This window comes from Nerophis ophidion, linkage group LG06, assembly GCF_033978795.1.
Source record: "Nerophis ophidion isolate RoL-2023_Sa linkage group LG06, RoL_Noph_v1.0, whole genome shotgun sequence".
Classification (NCBI taxonomy): domain Eukaryota; kingdom Metazoa; phylum Chordata; class Actinopteri; order Syngnathiformes; family Syngnathidae; genus Nerophis; species Nerophis ophidion.
The window spans coordinates 42,491,262-42,514,595 of record NC_084616.1 but is presented as its reverse complement, the minus strand read 5'-3'; the positions used below and the strand labels follow the sequence as shown (position 1 = coordinate 42,514,595).

General features: G+C 41.2%; 2 protein-coding genes across 7 annotated transcripts in view; one reads left to right on the top strand and one right to left on the bottom strand.

Moving 5' to 3' along the window:
• The window catches only part of ccdc30 (coiled-coil domain containing 30), a 31,685-nt gene extending 25,439 nt beyond the window's left edge, over positions 1-6,246 (bottom strand). For 4 of the 5 annotated variants that reach the window (XR_009807194.1, XM_061903814.1, XM_061903816.1 and 1 more), the window contains exons 1-5: positions 6,090-6,246; positions 3,361-3,520; positions 1,552-1,734; positions 1,180-1,300; positions 886-1,076 (exon numbers count right to left, since the gene is read on the bottom strand). Coding sequence is in view for 4 of the 5 variants with exons in the window: in XM_061903814.1 (XP_061759798.1) it covers positions 886-1,076; positions 1,180-1,300; positions 1,552-1,734; positions 3,361-3,375 (510 nt within the window). In the remaining variant the exon portion in view is untranslated. The remainder of the gene's footprint in view (positions 1-885; positions 1,077-1,179; positions 1,301-1,551; positions 1,735-3,360; positions 3,521-6,089) is intronic. The other variant, XM_061903815.1, reaches the window with a different exon arrangement.
• A 5,093-nt stretch (positions 6,247-11,339) lies between these two features.
• LOC133554728 (epithelial membrane protein 3-like) lies at positions 11,340-23,062 on the top strand. Of its 2 annotated transcripts, XM_061903813.1 has the most exons (6): positions 11,373-11,481; positions 11,625-11,707; positions 13,243-13,330; positions 13,396-13,498; positions 13,577-13,717; positions 18,691-23,062. In XM_061903813.1, the coding sequence occupies exons 3-6, from the start codon at positions 13,253-13,255 to the stop codon at positions 18,864-18,866; spliced, it is 498 nt and encodes a 165-aa protein (XP_061759797.1). In that variant the 5' UTR covers positions 11,373-11,481; positions 11,625-11,707; positions 13,243-13,252; the 3' UTR covers positions 18,867-23,062. The 2 variants fall into 2 exon arrangements, with proteins under 2 accessions (XP_061759796.1, XP_061759797.1); XM_061903812.1 differs by lacking the exon at positions 11,625-11,707 and having other exon boundaries at positions 11,340-11,481.
• Positions 23,063-23,334: the final 272 nt, after the last annotated feature.

Below are 23,334 nucleotides of genomic sequence, written 5' to 3'. Positions count from 1 at the left end.
TGTACACCGCCTTCCGCCCGATTGTAGCTGAGATAGGCAACAGCACCCCCCGCGACCCCAAAGGAAATAAGCAGTAGAAAATGGATGGATGGATGGATGTTAATTTAACATTTGCCATTTAGACAGTTGGGTGATCTTTTAATGAATGAATAAAACTTATATTAATATTTTGTTAATAAAAGGTACATCACATTCCCTTTGCGTCATCTTTTGTTGCCAAGTTTTTAGGTAAGCTAGCAATGGACCTATCAAAAAAGGTAAATATTTCTGATGAAAGTAAAACATTTAATGCTTCAACAACAGATTAATTAGCATTTACTGTGGCCGGATAATGTGTGTTTAATATGTGGGGAGAAAATAGCAAACAACAAAAAAACTCAAACGTTGAAAGACATTTCCAAAACAAACACACATCATTTGTGTAAAAATAGCCAGCTGGAAATGTCTGAAAAAGAGCAGTTTCAGAACTGGTGTGGAAAGCTGACGATGAGCAAAAATACCCAGTGAGTCGTCGGTGTTTGATTTCATAAATGTTATAGCATAAGTGTAATGAAACTTGTAATGAATATGTGATGCAATCGTAATTTTAGGGCTCAGAGTTTACAGCTCTAGGTGGGTTTTATTTGGTGGGAAATGGGCTTGAATGGCTCTGTGTATGCAGAAGGTTGCTGACCCCTGATCTAGATAATTTAACCTGAAAATCTGTAAAGCCAAACACGATCAGATCAAGGTGTTTCTAAGTGTTGTAAATATTTTATTTCGAGCTGAATCATTTGAGAAATCACACTATTTTAGTGCATGAAAACGTACCAACTGTGATTCCAGTCATACTGTATATTAGCCATGAAACAGGACAACTAACTCAAATGTGTGTCAGTTCTTCACCTGTAGTGGGACATCCCTATTGTTGCCAGATAAACTCTGGGTGTCAAGCCTCCTTTCAGCACCTTCTAGTCTTTCAAGCAGTGTTGCCCGCTCCACCAGTAAGTAAGCCACCTGTTCACTGGGGCTGCTCAGGCCTATCTCCCCCAGGTCTTCCTGGGCTAACATCTCCGCCAGCTCCTTGCTCTGAATCTCTGGAGGAACATTTTTCATTAGACTATCACAGGACAACAGGTGTTATTTAGTTTAGTTTTTTTTAAATGCCAATAATGTACAGAAACGTTATGGTGGGCTGACCTTGTTGCTGACTGATGCGGTGCAGCTCTTGTCGCAGATGTTCATTGTCTCTTTCATAGCCAGCAGTCACACACTCGCGCTGTTGCAAAAGCCCACGGATATGCCCAACATAGCTGTCCACCTGACATAACAGTTTAAGGACACATTCCAAAACAAGCAAAATCACTCAGAAAGACACAGACCTCTTGCGTACGCCTAAACACTTGGAAACTGTGAAATCAGTACAGAATATGTATTTTAAGTAAAATATGTTTGTTTTTATATTTTTGTCCAATAAACTGATTTTTTAAATTATTTTTTGGTAGATGATGAAAATTAGGTAACAATGATGAATGAAAAACTGAAAATGTCATATATAATTCTTTGGATCACCTCCTTCATTTCGTTGGCCTGCTGTGAACGTAAAGTATGCAGCTCCTGTGTGGACTGCTGCAGCTTCGCCTCGGCGTCGAGGAGCCGCTGCCAAAGGTGGCGCTGTCGCTCGTCTGAACTGGCCTCCGAGGGCAAACCATCACCTTGGAGCCGCATGGAAATCTGGTCCTGCTCTGACCGCACCTAAAGAAAAGGAGGATAAAGTGGATGCTCTAGAGCTGACTTCATCGGAGTACAAGTAAGATTACGGTACATAAAAACTACTTAACTGATCTGAAAAAAAAAATGGAACAGGATTAGGGCATGCAGAGGGTTGGATTAATGATTAGGCATATTTTAGGTGATCAATACAAACTATACAGCAGGGCTATTCAACTGGGGAACCAAATACGGCCTGACACCATTCCGGTCCCCAGGTTCAGTTCATAACTTGGAAGACAAAACAATTTTGCGGCATATTCCTTTTGGGCACAAGAGTTCTCCTGTTGAATAGAGGATCTTGAACCACTGTCAACACAATAGCAGATCCTTGCATTGACATTTTAATCTAGCTAAGAAACATAGAATGCTGGGTCCAAACTTGTGATTTACATATAACTGAAGTGTTCCACAAGGCACCCCTTTAAACTATTTGCTTTTTGGAAGGTTTTTTTTTTCCCCCCCCGTAATGTGACTTATGTGACTTAGGGTTTACTGTGGATTGTTTACTGCAGATGCAATCAGTAGTCGTTTGTTCAACTTCTTTAGTTTTACTAGTGGTGTTCCCGAAGGTTTCATTTTAGGTCCTCTCTTTTTCATCATTTGGGCTGTATTTATTTACTGGTTGCCCGCAAGTTCATTTCAAATAACTTGTGAGAGACAGACAATTTTGCAGAAGTTTTTTAAAAACAGCAGAGCGCTTCTGCAAGAAACTCTGACAAAACAAATAAATCCAAATGAAATGTCACTATAAAGACGCTGTAGAAATGTGGCCACAAAACTATTTAGATGACTATCCTTGCTGGCCTGATGGTCAGTTAAAAAACATTTAAATCATATGTAGTCCTGCAGACCCCGCTATGGACTGGACTCTCACATTATTAACCGTGTCCACTCAGGTTTTTGTGCCCTGATGTGGGATCTGAGCCGAGGATGTTTTTGTGGCTTGTGCAGCCCTTTGAGACACTTGTGATTGAGGAAGGGCTATATGAATAAACTTTGATTGATGCTTTGTTTGATATTTCATTCATCATGACATATTTTCATATACGTCTTTTATTTGGTTTTATTTAAAGTTTTCTACGCCACATTGAAAAATTTAACTTCAATGCATACTTACTCATGAACCATTAGATTCCAACAACAGATAAAGTCAAAGCCTTTAATGTTTTATGGTTGTCATGATTATCAGCTGATTTGTGCTGCTGTTGTGTCACACAGGCAATATATTGGCATGATATTTGTATAAAATAAATCTATATCAGTTTAGAAAAACATTCAGTGTCTAGTGAGAAAGCTATTGCCTTCAAGGAGCATACAGAAGGCTGCAAGCCTAGAATGGGATGCCAACACTAAACACATGTCGCTGAACTCCATACTGTATTTTACAGACTGTGTAACTTGAGTGGGCCCCACCCGAGGCCCAAAACATGCAGCGTATTGTCACAAGCCCTGTATCAGGTCTCCCGGGGACTTGTTGGAGTAAAATGCTACACACGGCTCTATAATATGGCAAGAAAAAAACTAAACGGCAAGATAACATTTACAACGGCAGGCAAAAGATAATAACTATGAGGACTTGTCATCTGGATGATTATTGAAGATGTTTACCTCTTCCTGGTCCATGGTGCCACATTAAGTTGGATGAAACTGCCTGGTAGGAATGGAACTTGGCTTCCGTGGTGGGAAAAAAAAACAAGATTCCAGGCGACTGTTTATCCTTCAGTTGCACATAAAGTGCAAACAACATTCGACTTCAGGTACATTTTTGCTGTTGGATATCAAAACATAATGCTGTCAGTTCAGGTCACAGCAAAGTTAGACTTGTTGACATGATCCAATGCAGATCTTAGAGCAGTTTATATGTAAAATTTGCACAAATGAAAGCAGTTTATATGTAAGATTTGCACAAATGGTATGACAAAGCACTATACAGCTTCTTTATGCATCTCTTCTAAGGTGATAGTATTAAACAATATATACCGTAAACCAGTGTTTGTCAACCTTTTTTGAATAGGGGAACATTTTTTTTCCAAAAAAAACAACAACAGAGGCACACCACCAGCAGAAAAGGTTAAAAAATGAAACTCCACAAGGTTGTCGTGCCTTATTTTGTGTTTGTTGTGGTTTCTTGTGTGTAGCGCTTTAGTTCCTGTCTTGCGCTGTAATTTTGGTGACTCTTCTTGTTTTGTTGATGTTCTCCTGTAGCAGTTTCACACTTTCCTTTGAGTGTTATGTGCCCATCCCTGCTTTGTTTTCGCAATCAAGACTATTAAAGTTGTGCGTACGCTATCCTTCTTTTTGGGGACGTTGTTGATTGTCATGTACGGATTTACTTTGTGGACGCCGTCTCCGCTCCACACGCTGTAAGTTTTTGCTATCGTCCAGCATTCTGTTTTTGTTTACTTAGTAGCCAGTTCAGTTTCACTTTTGTTTTGCATAGCCATCCGTATGGTTCAGTGCCTTTTCCCAGCGGGACTTGTCTTTTGTTATTTTTTTGTTTAAAAGCCTACTGAAACCCACTACTACCTACCACACAGTCTGATAGTTTATATATCAATGATGAAATATTAACATTGCAACACATGCCAATACCGCCTTTTTAGTTTACTAAATTGCAATTTTAAATTTCCCGGGAGTTTCTTCTTGAAAATGTAGCGTAATGATGATGTGTACGTGTGACGTCACGGACTGTTAGGAAATATGAGCGCTGCACACACACACAGCTAAAAGTCGTCTGTTTAACTGCATGATTACACAGTATTTTGGAGATCTGTGTTGCTGAATCTTTTACAATTTGTTCAATTAATATTGGAGAAGTCAAAGTAGAAAGATGGATTTGGGAAACTTTAGCCTTAAGCCACACAAACACACGGTGATTCCTTGTTTAAAATTCCTGGAGGTGAAACTTTATTATGGATCAGAGCGGTCAAGCGAACATGGATACCGACCGAATGTCAACCAGCAGGTTTCGGTGAGAAAATTGTGGTAAAAAGTCGCTTCTTACCGGAGATCAGCTGAGCTTACGCCGTCCATAAAGCTGCCGTTGACTTCCCTGAGACACAGGCGTCAAGACACCCGTGGACACACCCCTCCGACTATCAGGTACTGTTAAACTCACTAAAACACTAGCAACACAATAGAAAGATAAGGGATTTCCCAGAATTCTCCTAGTAAATGTGTTTAAAAACATCTGAATCCGTCCCAATGCAATCGCGTTTTTTTTTTAACTTGATTTGTTTTTTGGGGGTTTTTTTCTAGTCCGCCGCTATCAATATCCTCAAACACGAATCTTTCATCCTCACTCAAATTAATGGGGAAATGGTCCTTTTCTCGATCCGAATAGCTCTTTTTGTTGGAGGATTCCATTAAAAACAATGTGAATATGTGAGGAGCCATCAACATGTGACGTCATCATCTGCAACTTCCGGTAAAGGCAGGGCTTTTCTGTTAGCGACCAAAAGTTGCAAACTTTATCGTGGATGTTCTCTACTAAATCCTTTCAGCAAAATTATGGCAATGTCGCGAAATGATCAAGTATGACACATAGAATGGACCTGCTATCCCCGTTTAAATAAGAAAATCTCATTTCAGTAGGCCTTTAAGCGTTACATAACTTTTTACCTGCACACTGTCTCCCGTTGTGCTCTGCATATTGGAATCACGACAAATTACCATCCTCGACAAGTTCAGACTTCTACAAAGCAATGAACTACCTGCTGCCACCGACTGATATGGAGTATTACATGGTTACCCTGCAAAGCTCGGTGCAGCACAGGCACAAGATAACGGTACATTACTATTATTATTGATTTGCAAATAATATTTTTTGTATTAATTAGGTGAAGTTGCATAATTTCCCACGGCGCACCAGACAATATCTCACGGCGGTTGAAAAACACTGCCCTATGCATCTAAATGGGGTTAAAATATGTATTTTGGAGCGAACATCCATTTTCTACCGCTTGTCCCTTTCTTCAAAATGTCTGACGTCGAGCAATTAGTTTTTTTTCTAATAGGACAACACACCACGTACATTCTTTTTGCCCACACAAGCTTGACAGAGATGCAATTAATACATAAAAAAGTATTAAACCAACATATTTAAACGCTCAGGAAAATCTACGAAAAACATTCAGTCTTCAGCCGCGAGCTAGCAAGGCGGCAAAGTTAGCCCCAAAGTTGGAATGTGCGGCTAAAAGCTAATGCTAGTCCGGGCTAACCCTCCAGGCGCTCGTCTGGGGACTAAAAGTGAGCGTCCACCGGATAAAGTACTCCACACAACGTCGCCGTGCTGAAGTTCATGTTGCTAACCCTTGTCAAAATGTAATAGGACTCACCGTATAGCGACAAGGGCTACAAGTTTGGCTAACTGTTGCCGACAGGCGTGGTGAAGTGGACTGGCTTCCACTAGCACCTTGGCAACGGAGCGTACCATTATTACGACCAAGTGGGGGAAAAATCAGTCTTAAAATAACACCCATCCGTCCATTTTCCTACAACTTGTCCCTTTCGGGGTCGCGGGGGATGCTGGAGCCGGTCTCAGCTGCATTCGGGCGGAAGGCAGCGTACACCCTGGACAATACTTATATCTTTAACCAGGCAACAGCTAAATCACACCCCTGCTGCCCCCAAACATATACCAGAGTGTTTTATTATATTTATTTTTCATCCATACATATATCCATCCATCCATCTTCTTCCGCTTATCCGAGGTTGGGTCGCGGGGGCAGCAGCCTAAGCAGGGAAACCCAGACTTCCCTCTCCCCAGCCACTTCGTTCTGCTCTTCCCGGGGGATCCCGAGGCGTTCCCAGGCCAGCCGGGAGACATAGTCTTCCCAACGTGTCCTGGGTCTTCCCCGTGGCCTCCTGGACGGGCCCTTAACACCTGCCTAGGCAGGCGCTCGGGTGGCATCCTGACCAGATGCCCGAACCACCTCATCTGGCTCCTCTCGATGTGGAGGAGCAGCGGCTTTACTTTGAGTTCCTCCCGGATGGCAGAGCTTCTCACCCTATCTCTAAGGGAGATCCCCGCCACACGGCGGAGGAAACTCATTTCGGCCGCTTGTACCCGTGATCCTACCCCTACCATTATATTTATTTTCCTTTTAAGATAAAGCCTACTGAGTGTGGACTGTGGAGAGCCAAATGGAACCGAAATAAGTAACATAACACAATTTTTGCAATAATTAGTTAAATTTGTCATTAATTAAATCATCCATCCACCCATTTCTACCGCTTATTCCCTTTTGGGGTCGCGGGTGGCGCTGGCGCCTATCTCAGCTACAATCGGGCGGAAGGCGCTGTACACCCTGGACAAGTCGCCAACACGGATAGACAGACAACATTCACACTCACATTCACACACTAGGGCCAATTGAAATTAAATCATTGAATAATGAAATCATAAAATCAATATTTACATAAATTGTAAAATAAAACATTAAATTATGAAATAAATAATGAATTAAATGATTAAATACTTAAAATGTAATTTTAAATTTGAATATTGGCCAGAGTGTGTGAATGTGAGTGTGAATGTTGTATGTCTATCTGTGTTGGCGCTGCAATGGGGTGGCGTCTTGTCCAGGGTGTACCCCGCCTACCGCCCGAGATGGGCTCCAGCACCCTCCGCAACCCCAAGAGGGACAAGCGGTAAAAAAATGGATGGATGGATGGAACTATATATAACTTCTGAAATGTAAAATTAATTAAATTATTAAATCATGGAATGATTAAATCAATTTGTAATTAAATTTATAATTAATTAATTCAATTAAGGAATACATTATAAATTGAATTATTAAATAATCTAATGGAATTTGACATTGAACATATTAATTATGCCCTAGTGTGTGAATGTTGTCTGTCTATCTATGTTGGCCCTGCCATGAGGTGGTGACTTGTCCAGGGTGTACCCCGCCTACCGCCCGATTGTAGCTGAGATAGGCGCCAGCGCCCCTCGCGACCCCAAAAGGGAATAAGCGGTTGAAAATGGATGGATTTAGTAACACATTTATGTATTAAATTCCATCCATCCATTTTCTACCACTTATTCCCTTTGGGGTCGCGAGGGCGCTGGTGCCTATCTCAGCTACAATCGTGCGGAAGGCGCTGTACACCCTGGACAAGTCGCCACCTCATCGCAGGGCGTAATAAATTCCAATTATAATTAATCCATGACACATTTAAGTAATTATTTAAATATGAGTTTATTCATTACATTTAGTTCCATCAAAATTACCATAAAATATACGTTAATATTTTATTATAATGATTCGCACTTTAAACTATAGCTCATTGAGTATGGCAAGGCCATATAGGACAACATACAATGAATATACATATCTTTAAATAATGACTTAAATGTGTCATCAATTAATTAAGTCATTAAATAATTAAATACTCATTAAATCATTAAATAAATAAGTAGTCGTAATGGTTTGTACAGTCCTTTGAGACATTTGTGATTTAGGGCTATATAAATAAACATTGATTGATAAGTAATTAAATGAGAAATAATCAATTGAATGATGAAATTGATAATTAATTTAATAATTAAATGCAATTATACATTAGATATATTAATGACAGATTTATTAACACATTTATGAATTATCCATCCATCCATTTCCTACAACTAATTCCCTTTGGGGTCGCGGGGGGCGCTGGTGCCTATCTCAGCTCCAATCGGGCAGAAGGCGGTGTACACCCTGGACAAGTCGCCACCTCATCGCAGGGCCAACACAGATAGACAGACAACAATCACACTCACATTCACACACTAAGGCCAATTTAGTGTTGCCAATCAACCTATCCCCAGGTGCATGTCTTTGGAAGTGGGAGGAAGCCGGAGTACCCGGAGGGAACCCACACAGTCACGGGGAGAACGTGCAAAGTTCACACAGAAAGATCCCGAGCCCGGTATTGAACCCAGGACCTTCGTATTGTGAGGCAGACGCACTAACCCTCCTCAACCGTGCTGCCCCATTAATGAATTAAATAAACATTTTAATCCACTAATGGCACATTTGGTAATTATTTAAAGATGTATTTATTTATTAATTTCATTTGGTTTGGACCTCCATAACCAAGAATCAGACTTTTTTGTTTTATTAATATTGAAAAATCTGAAAAATTGTGTTAATTGTTATGACAATGTCAGGTTTCATACCATTTTTTTTTTTTTTGTTGGATGATAGATACCATCTTCATTATTTACAATGAAAAAGTAGTAGTATTTTCGTCCTGGTCGTGGAACTGTGGAACAGCGCAATACTCTCGGCAGAGTCCTTGAAAGTGCATGGGCGTTTGCCCAACCAGTCTACATATGCTTTGTGGACTTGGAGAAGGCATTCGACCGTGTCCCTCGGGAAGTCCTGTGGGGAGTGCTCAGAGGGTATGTGGTCTCGAACTGTCAGATCGTGGCTGTCCGCTCCCTGTATGATCAGTGTCAGAGCTTGGTCCGCATTGCCGGCAGTAAGTCGGACACATTTCCAGTGAAGGTTGGACTGCGCCAAGGCTGCCCTTTATCACCGATTCTGTTTATAACTTTTACTGACAGAATTTCTAGGTGAAGTCAAGGCATTGAGAGGATCTGGTTTGGTGGCTGCAGGATTAGGTCTCTGCTTTTTGCAGATGATGTGGTCCTGATGGCTTCATCTAGCCAGGATCTTCAGCTCTCACTGGATCGGTTCGCAGCTAAGTGTGAAGTGACTGAGATGACACCTCTGAGTCTATGGTTCTCGCCGGGAAAAGGGTGGACTGCCATCTCTGGGTTGGGGAGGAGACCCTGCCCCAAGTGGAGGAGTTCAACTATCTCGGAGTCTTGTTCACGAGTGGGGGAAGAGTGGATCGTGAGATCGACAGGTGGATCGGCGTCTTCAGTAATGCGTACGCTGTCTCGATCCGTTGTGGTGAAGAAGGAGCTGAGCTGGAAGGCAAAGCTCTCAATTTACCGGTCGATCTACTTTCCCCTCCTCAATTTTGGTCATGAGCTTTGGGTTATGACCGAAAGGACAAGATCACGGGTACAAGCGGCCAAAATTAGTTTCTGCCGCCAGATGGCCGGGCTCACCCTTAGAGATAGGGTGAGAAGCTCTGTCATCCGGTAGGAGCTCAAAGTAAAGCCGCTGCTCCTCCACATCGAGAGGAGCCAGAGGAGGTGGTTCGGGCATCTGGTCAGGATGCCACCCGAACACTTATTTAGGGCACCGGTAGAAGGCCAAGGGGAAGACCCAGGACACGTTGGGTATACTATGTCTCCCGGCTGGCCTGGGAATGCCTCGGGATCTCCAGGAAGAGCTGGACAAAGTGGCTGGGGAGAGTAAAGGCTGGGCTTCCCTGCTTTGGCTACTGCCCCCACGACCCGACCTCAGATAACCGGAAGAAGATGGATGGATAGATAGATAGAAAGTAGTAGTAGTAATAGTAATAGTCCACCACATAGAACTTTGTTGTGTTCCATATCTTCAAAATGACTTGTTTTTTCTTGAAGGGCAGGGATGTTTAGAACGCGTCTCGTTAATTTTTGGTTGGCTCAAGGCACATTGTAAAAATAAAAATTAAGACAAAACCCATTAACGATTGGAACATCAGAGCAAAAGGCCCAATGTAAGGATAAAAAAAAACTAAAATGCTGATTTACAAAAATCGAGATGTTTTTTTTGTTTTTTTAATATCAAAATGGCCTCCCACTTCCAGTGAGAGTAATGAGTTTGAATGATATTTTTTTACATTAAAGACATTAATACATTTTTTTCTTCAATTATAAAACATGTATTTCCAAGTGACTAACTGCAAAAATAGAATACCTGTTTTTTTGTCGCCACTCCAATCACGTGTAAATATAACCACTAGAGGGTGACAAATCCGCCTTGTTTTACTTTAGAGAATTTTGGGATATAGTGATGACGTAGTGATAGTATTGCTGCATTATTGCTCCTTTTAAACATCATTTATGATGATCATTTATATATTTATTTTTGGATGTTGAGTGCAAGATTTTGAAGCTGTCAATCCATTTTCTACACCACTTTTTATCAGTCAGGATCACAACAGGGTTTGAAGTCTTTTGGAGGTGATTAGGGGGAAATCTGGACGACTGTGGCCTGGGCTCCAGTTAGTTAAAGGGTGCACATTAAGGGGCAATCGAGCCTACGCCAGCTGCATGAACGTCTGCTTTGTGCATTGACACATACCAATGGCATAAAAGCATGCTGTTCTTTGTTATGTAAGGTTAACCCCGCTATAAAGGGACATATTTACATAGTTCCTCCTTCCTAAATGTTTTTAGTGTGACCAGTGTTCTCACATGTCATGCGGACATATGAGTAATGTTACAACCATGTGTTAATCTTTCCACACAATCCACTAATCAACACATATCATATGGTATAATGTAAATCCATACCGAAGCCTGTGACATGTCATCTCTGTCTTGTGTTGTTTTTGTGTTGTCATTTTAATGTGCGGCCACTGCCAAAGGGTGTGCCCAATTGGAGTCTCTTTTTTTTTGGGATGGAGTTGAGGGAGGCAGAGAAAAAGGGAGCACTGTTAGGCTCGGAGGAAATGGGCGGTCTGTTTGGAAAGTTTAGATGGTGTGAGTAGGAAAATAAAAGGGGTGTGGTATGCCCAGAAAGGAGAGGGGACCACCTACAGGACACAACATTGCAGTAGTTGGTATCGTAAGGCAGCTCCTGGGGTCTGATTGAGAGCAAGAGCAAAAGCCAGGTAAGAAGATCTTTTTTAAAGACTTTTTGTGGAGTGTTTGTGGATTTTTTTTGTTGGTACAGTGTTTGATTGTGACTGCAAAATACCTGTATCTAAGTTGTTAATGTGTTCACAGAACAGATTTCAATAATTGTTTTTTTTAGGAAGTGTTTCTTGGGTCATCTGCACATATACATCATACATCAGCAGCCCACGTCGGAGCTTTTGCAACCTGCAAACTGAAAAGGTCTTCTTAAGGATTGATTTGGGAATTGTGTTGAATGAGAGTTGATTCTTAATCAAATTGTCACTTTGAGAATTGGAATCGGATTAAATCAAAAGTTGTGGTAAGATTCACATCCCTATAAAGTTGAACCTGAACTTAAGAGTGCCCCAACTTAAATGTGTTTTGAGATAAGTGCAGTCTCTTGGTAATTGTTAATAATAATTACAATTTTGAGTTATAAGCATCCCTGCTCTTAGTTGGCATAGCAAATGTCACAATGACATCTGGTCTTACTTGCTAGCATTAGTTTACAGGTAGAAATCCACATCACTTTTTTTTTCCAAAGTGAGAGTGAATGACAGTGCTGTAGAGAAGAAGTGGATGATATTCATTGAATTAAAGAAATAAATCCTTAAAATCATGACAGTACAAACTTGGCGAAACAATTTTAGCGCATCACTGCTGGTCTGCACCATACCTAAGCAGAATGAGTCTATCGCCAGCCAAGGATTTTAAAATTATATCCAACAGTGGACATCTTACCAATGAAAATATGGAAAAACTGCTGCTGATGTGTTTGACGGTAAAGGAGCTCCAAGTTCACTCTCCAAAGAAAACACTGTACATTATTATTACAATACTTCAAAAAACTTTACTGCTGTTTTATTGTTTTTATACAAGACTGTATATCTTATCTGAAATTTTCTTTTTAAAAGACATGCTGCATTTTTAAAATGGTGCTGATTTGGGGGAGCCAAGCGCCAATTAAATTGATTTCAATTAATTTCAATGTGAGATGTTGATCTGGGGTACAGGTGTTTTGAGTGAAGAGCCAATTAAGCTTGTAGGTTGAGGTACGACTGTATAAGTTATATAGTTACTATTGCAATCATTTATGTGCCATATTAAAAAAAAAAAAAATCTAACGCACAGCAAGGAAGATGTCAAACGCTTTAATTTCTTCCACGTTTTCTTTCCAGGTCATTCTTTTGTTTATGTCAATTTTGACCAAATTATTACCTCCCATGGCCCTTCCTTTGATGGATGAAATTAGTGTAATGACATAATTTCACCCACCACCCACTCAGATGGGCCTCTCCTACAGATAATGATCCAGACAAACAATTGCATCCAGTCTGAGAGTCTTTTTTTTAAAGTCTTATACAGGTTTTCAGCATATAAAACTCACTCACAGAAGGTGTTAAGTATAGAATTACAGGCAGTTTGCCCTATAACGTAAAGGAGGTGTCAACTAGGTAAATATTTTGCCTTGTGTAGATTTCCTCAGTTGCACAGGTTGTCTTTGTAAGGGCAACTCACATTGGGGTCAGCAATGACGGATTGCACTATTTTCCAGCGTCGCCTCTCACAGCCACTTCACTATATCCACCGACTTGGACTTTTCCATAACAGGAAAGTGCCTTAACACTAATACTTATTGTGCAACAAACTAAAACGGCGCGCTAACTTGGTCACACGCTATTCCAATGCTGAGTGGCGTGCTGAATGCATTTCTCAGGGTGTCCTCATTTAAACTGAGTTGTCTTCTCCCGTAGATTAAAAAATATGGCATACCTCCTCATGTTTGTGACTCTACTGCATCTAGTGACTTTGGCCATGCTTTTCATCTCGACCATGGAGAAGGTAATCGTGTTGACAATCAGCGTTGATAAAATAAGTTAATAATGTTGACTGTTCTTTCCATGAAGTCCTGGTGGGTGTGGGAGGGGATGGAGAACTCAGACCTATGGTACAACTGTAGATATGACAACTTCTCAGGAACGTGGTTGTGCGCCTCGTCCAAAGAAAGTGGTAAAGGCTTTATTCCTTCGAATTCTTCATTAGAATGTGCTTTACTTCCAATAAAAATGTGTTATTTCTATTTCTCAGAGTGGCTCCACGCAGTTCAGGTCTTAATGGTCCTCTCCGTGGTTTTCTCCTCCGTCTCTTTCCTGGTCTTTCTGGGTCAACTGTTCACCATGTCCAAAGGCGGACTCTTCTACTTTACTGGGCTGTGTCAAGTCTTTGCAGGTAAATACAAATTTTATGGGTAAGTCCATTTTGAAGACTTCTGTGGCACAGCTCATGTTGAGGTCAGAACAGGCCTGTTCAACTAGATTGTTTTGGGGGCCACATTTCAGGAAAGCTAAGGACGTGGGCGACTTTTCCCTTCACTATAAGTATTTTTATGTATGTTGGAGAGAACCAGTGTTCTCTACAGTGGACATTTGATTAAGTTTATTTATTTTGCCAGAGTTATAGGAGCGCTCTGCAGTTTTTAAGAACCTTCTGCAAAAAACGAAGTCAAAGATCATCTCCTTGACTGCACTCTCATGCTGCAAAAATGTGAGTCTGTCACACGTTTTTAGAACTGAACTCGCAGGCCACCGGTTGAATAGGCCAAATGATGAAAAAGAGAGTATCTAAAATGGAACCTTGAGAAACACCACTAGTATAACTAAATAAGTTGAACAAATGACTACTGACAGCATCTGAAATAAACAAGCTACAGCAGCACCTTAGTTATATAAATCAAACTATGGGAAAACAATTGTTAATGCTAAAAAGTAGAGGACTTAAAGGGGAACTTCACTTTTTTTTTATTTTGCTCATCATTTACAATAATTATGCGAGACAAGAACACACGTCTTTTGTTTTTTAAAGGATTTTAAAGATGATAAAAAAAACTCATAAAATTTGGATGATGGAAGTCACCTTTGTAGCCTTTGAAGATTTCCAAAAAAACTACAAAACCCTCCATCATTCTCCTACATTCACGTAGCAAGTCTATAGAAAATGCAGTAACAGACACGTTCATAACAATATGTAGTAATATGTTCAATATTTACCGTACTTTGATCATTTTAATCGATTTAATAAATGACAGATTCCTTCAGTGCATAGCAGCACACGTCCGACATCCAGCAACAAATTAATGTTCCTATTTTCGTAAACAAACGCGAATGTGTTCTAATCATGACAGACTTGGTAACAGACAACAAAGATGACTATTTTTGGACAAAAAAATTGGATTCTTTATTTTTTTTTTCCTTATTTATTTTTTTTTAAGCTGAACATACAAAAAGATGAATTGCTTCTTCCAGAAGCGAGCATGAAGGAAGGGTGAGACTTTTCACCTCACTCTCTCGGCGAAAGCCGAGAGAGTGAGGTGAAAGAGACAACTCTATAAACGTGGAACCATCCAAGCTATTTTGACATAAATTGACTGCTTACCCAAATAAACCGGAAAAAGCAGTTCGGCCAGCTGGACAAAAACGCACAACTGTCCATCTATGAATCACACTTTAAATATTGATCATGATACATACAGCACACTAGTCTTGTTATTACAACTACAGTACATATGCTGTCGAGCTAGCTGTGTACAAACAAACAAAAAAAATGTAAGCTAATACTTTACAGATATTGCAATATGATTGTTCATGTTTTTCAGTCAGTACAGATTGGTGTCCTATTGAATTGTGTTGTGCATTACAAGCTCAAACGTGTTTTGTGTTGTCATAAAGCTAGCGTGTCTCTTTCCGTAGCTGTCTTTTACAGCTTATACTGAAGCATGCCGATGTGTTACTAAATTAGAAAAAGACTTCCTCAGTGTTTGCTCCTACAATAACAATGTCGCTACAGCTTGGTTATTCAGGTTACGGGCAGTAAATAAAGTGTTTTTGATGTTTTTTTGTTTAATTGTTAGAGTAACTTAGAGGTAGAATTGATTGCTTCCATTAGCTGATTGCCAGCCACCAAGAACGAGGATTTTTTTATAAAGTAGACTGCAAAAAAACAACAACTTTTGTCTTCTTGCCTTTCATAAGGATTATGAACGAAAGGAAACAATTCCCCAAAAGATGCAGTTCCCCTCTAAAAGGTTGCCTTGAGGAACGCCTCAGTTGTAAATCTTAGGTTTGGACCCAAGTGTTCTATGTTTGCTATCAAGGTTAAAATGTCAATGCAATGATATGCCCATGTGATTATAGTGGTCTAAGTTCTTCTATACAACAAGAACACTCTAGTTTTGTTTGGTTTTCCTGCAAAAATGTCACACAAGTTTTGAATTGAACTTGGGGGCCAGTGGTGTCATTCCCCAGCCAGATTTTTGCCAGTGGGCCAGCAGTTAAATAGCCCTGGGATGGATATAAAACACTTCATATAGCTTGGTTTGCATTAGGGGCAAATGGTGGCTTTTTTTAAATTAGGATATTGAAATATTAATTTATATATGTAATAATGATGGCTTTGTTTTAGGATACATTTCCCTGACCATTTTTTTACTGGCCTTAAAGCTCAGTTATAATATAATCATATGAAATCTGCTTGGCAACAGATAACCAAAATACGTGATATGGTAGTAAAATGAATCCATGCATAAGCCTTATCTATGAATATTAGCTATGAAGCATTCAGGACGTATTACTGCATGTTGCATTCGCAGGTGAAACTGAAAGATAACATACAGTATCATTAGCGATTTTATATAGCAATTTCAACACCTCAAAATTTGGCAATGAAAACTACAACTAAGATGCACGTTATAATCATACAGCTGGTATGTAATGGGTAAAATACTTACAGTATGAGACAATATTTAGCCTAATGGCAAAGACTACTCCATGACTAGGCAACAACCATATTCTATACACTCCTGCCATCTAATGTCTTAGAATTGCAACTGCATGCTAAATGTAATACTTGCAAATGAGACTCAGAAGTGTAAGAAATTGTCAGGCTTGGACTGTGGGTGTTGGTGCTTCCTTGATGCAAGGATGATGTGGGACGAATCAGGCATGAATGTAAGTACATTTTTATTTGTTACTTAAATACAAAAGGCAAAACAAAAAGCACGCTCGATGGCGGATAATAATCTATGCTAAAACGTTAACAAAAACAGCACAATGGCATGGCTATCTATAAATGAACAAAAGATGCTAACAATAAACAAAAAAAAAACAGCACTTAGGCGAAAGAATACATGGATCTTACGTGGCGTGGTCCAAATGTTTAGCAGCGTGGCAAGGCGTGGAGGTTTATGATAGAAATGTGGCATGAAGCAGAATGCAAAAATCCCAGAAAGTAGACAAGAAAAAGAGTGACTTAAGTAGCTGTGAGGATTAGTGAAAACAGGTGAGGCTGAGAACAGGGATACATGACAGGTGAAAGGTAATGAGTTGGCATGGAAACAAACAAAACCAGGAAGTGCAAAACGTGACTAAATGTCCAAAATCAAAACATGACAAAACAAAACATGGTCCATAGGTGTGACAGAGCCCCCCCCCCCGTTAAAGACAGCTTCCAGATGTCCAAAAATAAAACCCCAAAACAAAACTGATCAAAAGTTATGGGAGGGCGGGAGGATCGCCAAACCACGTGCCCCCGTGTCCATCGGGGCAGAGTCAGGTGGCGGCGACGCGTGGAGGACCGAGGTGGGCGACCCGGGAACGGCCACATCCGTGGCCGACCCCCTTGGCGTGGCGGACGACCACGTAGTGGCCACCACTGTGGCCGACGAGGAGGTCGACATCCTTGGCGTGGTGGACGCCCACGTAGCAGCCACATCCGTGGCCAACAAGGAGGCGGGCGCGTCGTCAACGTGGCAGGCGTTGGCGTTGGTCGTGGACTTGGCGTTGGTCGTGGAGCTGCCACTGGGGGCGCTTGGCTTTCACGTGGAGCTGCCACTGGGGGCGCTTGGCTTTCACGTGGAGCTGCCACTGGGGGCGCTTGGCTTCGACGTGGAGCTGCCACTGGGGGCGCTTGGCTTCGACGTGGAGCTGCCACTGGGGGCGCTTGGCTTCGACGTGGAGCTGCCACTGGGGGCGCTTGGCTTCGACGTGGAGCTGCCACTGGGGGCGCTTGGCTTCGACGTGGAGCTGCCACTGGGGGCGCTTGGCTTCGACGTGGAGCTGCCACTGGGGGCGCTTGGCTTCGACGTGGAGCTGCCACTGGGGGCGCTTGGCTTCGACGTGGAGCTGCCACTGGGGGCGCTTGGCTTCGAGGAGCTGACACTGGCGGCGCTTGGCTACGTGGAGCTGACACTGGCGGCGCTTGGCTACGTGGAGCTGACACTGGCGGCGCTTGGCTACGTGGAGCTGACACTGGCGGCGCTTGGCTACGTGGAGCTGACACTGGCGGCGCTTGGCTACGTGGAGCTGACACTGGCGGCGCTTGGCTACGTGGAGCTGACACTGGCGGCGCTTGGCTACGTGGAGCTGACACTGGCGGCGCTTGGCTACGTGGAGCTGACACTGGCGGCGCTTGGCTACGTGGAGCTGACACTGGCGTGGTCCAAATGATTAGCAGCGTGGCAAGGCGTGGAGGTTTGTGATAGAAATGTGGCATGAAGCAGAATGCAAAAATCCCAGAAAGCAGACAAGAAAAAGAGTGACTTAAGTAGTAGGATGATTAGTGAAAACAGGTGAGGCTGAGAACAGGGATGTGACATGACAGGTGAAAGGTAATGAGTTGGCATGGAAACAAACAAAACCAGGAAGTGCAAAACGTGACTTAATGTCCAAAATCAAAACATAACATGACAAAACAAAACATAGTCCATAGGTGTGACAGAAATAAAGCTATAACAACCAGACAGCGCAGTTATCTCACTGCAAAATTTTAATAAATACATATTTAATTTTTTTAAACTAATCAACAATTTTTAATATATGAACACACATAAGTACCGGAAATTGGTACTCTGAGTACTGTTATCAATTCCTAAGTACCAGGAATTGGTACCGTAACGATTCAAAAGGTCCCCATCTCTAAGCATGACACTCCCAACATTTTTCATTTATAACTTGATCTGAGGAAGAGTAGATAGAAACTGGTTGGAATGCTGCATAACAGCATCACGTTCTCTTCGGCGTCACCGTGTCAGTCAGATCAAGAAGTACTGTACTGGATCGAATTCGCTCATTGAAAAAAATAGTAGACATCGCCTTATTAATGATCTGAAATGGTTATTAACACTCAACATACTGTGTGTCTTCATTCAGGCCTGGCCGCCTTGTCTGCAGCCCTCATGTACACATTACACAACAAGGACATCCTCCAAGACGCCAGAGAAACGACTTCAGGACACTTCGGCTACTGCTTCATCCTAGCTTGGGTGTGTGTGCCTCTCCTGCTGTGTAGTGGCGTCATTTATGTCCACTTGCGCAAAAAAGAGTGACTTATGCAAGACAATGGCAAATATTGATAAGCTAGCAATCCTAAAGATACCCTTTTCATCAGGAATGCCAAATATTGAGACTTACATTCTAAATGCATGTTTTTCACGCCAAGGTTGCTTTTGCAATGTAAATACTCAGTTAAAACTTTAGACATTTAGACACCTTGTAAACAGATTAAATCCTCACTGTGAATTCATCATAAAGCATGCCCTTTGCAGAAATTATACCAATGTGAAATTTACCTATATATTTTGTAGCGAGGACACACCTTAGGGAGATGCATGCAAATACATATATATTTTTGTACCTGTTGAATTTGTATTGCAGTAAGAAATGTCACTCAAAGAAACAAAATGTGCACACAAGAGTCACTATTCAATGTAAGTATATTCATATATTTAATTGTTTTATTTATTCTTTAGTCACAAAACCATACTTAATAGACGGATGTACTTTTGCGCCAAATCAAAGTAAAAATAAGTTATACAAGTTCAGTTCAGTTCACTTTCAGTGTATTTCGGACATGCATACAATACAATATAACACATCACATATTTCCAGTGATGTATTAGAGGCCAGGTAGAATTATAACAAAAGAAGAATTTAATAAGAAAGAAGAATTTAATAAGTCCAAAAAGTGCAACAAAAGGCGATGGGGCAGAGAAGTGCACACCATGATTAAATAAACACAAACAGGTCTCTCAGTGGTCGGCAGGGGAATAGGCCTGGGCGCATTTGAGCACAAAAGGTCTAACACAAAAATCCTCTGAACCTCAGGGAGGCTAGGAAGTAAACACAAAGGGGTGAGGAATTGCAGGAATAAGGGAAAACAACATACCAAGGCTGATGAGGTAAAACGGGCGTCTGCACGTGGGAGGTAGAGGAGAAAATCACCAGCAGAACCCAGTTGTCGGCGACGAGCTTAAATACACCTCAGTAGGGCTTGGTGGCAGGTGTGCCTCGCTGAGGACTAATTACTGAAGAAAAAAAGACACCATAAAAAAGGGAAACTACAGCTCATAAATTATCATGTAGAAAGCTGGAACGCAAATGGCGCGCGACTAAACTTGAGGTTTTCCATTAAGCATGGAGTGATAGTTTAGTAACTTATAAACACATGCTTACCTTAGCTAAAGCTAAATATTACTCAAATCTCATCCGCCTTAAAAAAAACGATCCTTAAATTTTGTTTAGTACGGTAGCATCGCTAACCCGACAAGGGACTCCTTCCAGTAGCTCCACCCACTCAGCAGATGACTTTATGAATTTCTTTAATAAGAAAATTGAAGTCATTAGAAAGGAGATTAAAGACAATGCGTCCCAGCTACAACTGGGTTTTATTAACACAGATACGATAGTATATACGGCGCATACTGCCCTCCAAAATAGTTTCTCTCCTTTTGATGAAATAACAGTAGAATAATTGTTACAACATGTAAATGGAATAAAACAAACAACATGTTTACTTGACTCACTTTCTGGGAAACTTATCAAGTAGCTCTGTGTATTATTAGGTCCATCAGTGCTAAATATTATAAATGTATCACTTTCCTCGGGCACTGTTCCCCTAGCTTGCAAAAAAGCGGTTATTCATCCTCTCCTTAAAAGACCTAACCTCGATCCTGACCTCATGGTAAACTACCGACCGGTGTTTCACCTTCCCTTTATTTCAGAAATCCTCAAAATAATTGTTGCAGAGCAGCGAAATTAACACTTAGCATCTAACAATCTATGTGAAACCTTTCAATCCAGTTTAAGGGCAAATCAATCTACGGAGACAGCCCTCACAAAAATGACTAATGATCTATTGCTAACGATGGATCTTGATGCATCATCTATATTACTGCTCCTCGATCTTAGCGCTGCTTTCGATACCGTTGATCATGATATTTTATTAGAGCGTATCAAAAAACGAATTGGTATGTCAGATTAGCCCTGTCTTGGTTTAACTCTTATCTTACTGACAGGGTGCAGTGCGTCTCCCAAAACAATGTGACCTCGGACTATGTTAAGGTAACGTGTGGAGTTCATCAGGGTTCGGTCCTTGGCCCTGCACTCTTCAGCATCTACATGCTGCCGCTAGGTGACATCATACGCAAATACGGTGTTAGCTTTCACTGTTATGCTGATGACACCCAACTCTACATGCCCCTAAAGCTGACCAAAACGCCGGATTGTAGTCAGCTGGAGGCGTGTCTTAATGAAATTAAACAATGGATGTCCGCTAACTTTTTGCAACTCAACGCCAAAAAAACGCCCAAAAAACGGAAATGCTGATTATCGGTCCTGCTAGACACCGACCTATATTTAATAATCCAACTTTAACATATGACAACCAAACAATTAAACAAGGCGACTCGGTAAAGGATCTGGGTATTATCTTCGACCCAACTCTCTCTTTTGAGCCACACATTAAAAGCGATACTAAAACGGCCTTCTTTCATCTCCGTAATACCGCTAAAATTGGCTCCATTTTGTCCACTAACAACGCTGAGATCTGCGATGAGTTAGCGACTTGTCCAGGGTGTACCCCGCCTTCCGCCCGATTGTAGCTGAGATAGGCACCAGCGTTCCCGGGAATAAGCGGTAGTAAATGGATGGATGGATGGACGACGCTGAGCTCATTATCCATGCGTTTGTTACGTCTCGTCTAAATTACTGTAACGTATTATTTTCGGGTTTCCCCATGTCTAGCATTTAACGATGACAGTTGGTACAAAATGTGGGTACTATACTTTTGACAAGAACAAGAAAGTTTGATCATATTACGCCTATACTGGCTCGCCTGCACTGGCTTCCTGTGCACTTAAAGGCCTACTGAAACCCACTACTACCGACCATGCAGTCTGATATTTTATGTATCAATGATGAAATATTAACATTGCAACACATGCCAATACGGCCGGTTTAGTTTACTAAATTGCAATTTTAAATTTTCCGCGAAGTATCCTGTTGAAAACGTCGCGGAATGATGACGCGTATGATGACGCGTGTGCGTGACGTCACCGGTTGTAGCGGACATGTTCTTCCAGCACCGCTCATGGCTAAAATTCATCTGCTTTAATCGCATAATTACACAGTATTCTTGACATCTGTGTTGCTGAATCTTTTGCAATTTATTCAATTAATAATGGAGAAGTCAAAGAAGAAAGATGTAGGTGGGAAGCGGTGTATTGCAGCTGCATTTAGCAACACAAACACAGCCAGTGTTTCGTTGTTTACATTCCCGGAGGTGAAGCTTTACTATGGAACAGAGCGATCAAGCGAACATGATTCCCGACCACATGTCAACCGGCAGGTTTCGGTGAGAAAATTGTGGTAGTAAGTCGGCTCCTACCGTAGACATGAGCGGAGCTTGCGTCCTCCTACAGCTGCAGACTCTCTTACCTCCTCCCACCGGAGACACTGGTGGTCACCACACCTGTGGCCACACTCCTCCGACTTTTAGGTACCATATAATCTCACTAAAACACTAGTAACACAATAGGCAGATAAGGGATTTTCCAGAAATATCCTAGGAAATGTGTCTAATAACATCTGAATCGCTACCACTGCCCTTGCCTTTTCTCTCACTATCCTCATCCACGAATCTTTCATCCATCCATCCATCCATCCATCCATTTTCTACTGCTTATTCCCTTTGGGGCTGCGGGGGGCGCTGGTGCCTATCTCAGTTACAATTGGGTGGAAGGCGGGGTACACCCTGGACAAGTCGCCACCCCATCGCAGGGCCAACATAGGCAGACAGACAACATTCACACTCACATTCACACACTAGGGACCATTTAATGTCGCCAATCAACCTATCCCCAGGTGAGTTTTTCCTTCCTTGCCCTTATGTGGGCTCTACCCAGGATTTCGTTGTGGTTTGTGCAGCACTTTGAGACACTTGTGATTTAGGGCTATATAAATAAACATTGACTGATTGATACAGATATAGTAACGGTTTTAAGTGTTGTATGAGCATACAAATGTTTTAAATTTGAGTTTCCTCTAAGGTCATACTTTATATGTTTTGTTGGGAAGAATTTGTGTAAATTTTGGGGTAGCAGGTTATGGTTTGCTTTGTACATAAATTTAGCTGTTTGCAAAAGCACCAAATTGTTGAATTTAAATAATTGTGATTTAATAGATAAATACATAAATAAAGTAGTAATTTAAACGTGAAGAAAATTAAAATATTTTATTATTCAAATATTGTATTGCATTTTTGTATTCTATTTATTATTAGGTATGTGTGTGTGTGTGTGTGTGTATACATATATATATATATATATATATATATATATATTAAAAAAATAAAAAATTAAAAAAATATATATATATATTATTATATATGTAATTTTTGATGGGAGACATGTCTGGACTGCAGGCGGGCCAGGAAAGTACCCGCACTCTTTTACTACGAAGCCACGCTGTTGTAACACGTGACTTGGCATTGTTTTGCTGAAATAAGCAGGGGCGTCC

Bases quoted from the DNA above. Each gene is read 5' to 3' on its own strand.
- LOC133554728 (XM_061903812.1), top strand. From the start codon at position 13,253: ATGGCATACCTCCTCATGTTTGTGACTCTACTGCATCTAGTGACTTTG. The intron at 13,331-13,395 runs GTAATCGTGTTG...CTTTCCATGAAG, and splicing joins TCATCTCGACCATGGAGAAG to TCCTGGTGGGTGTGGGAGGG. The intron at 13,718-18,690 runs GTAAATACAAAT...GTCTTCATTCAG, and splicing joins GCTGTGTCAAGTCTTTGCAG to GCCTGGCCGCCTTGTCTGCA.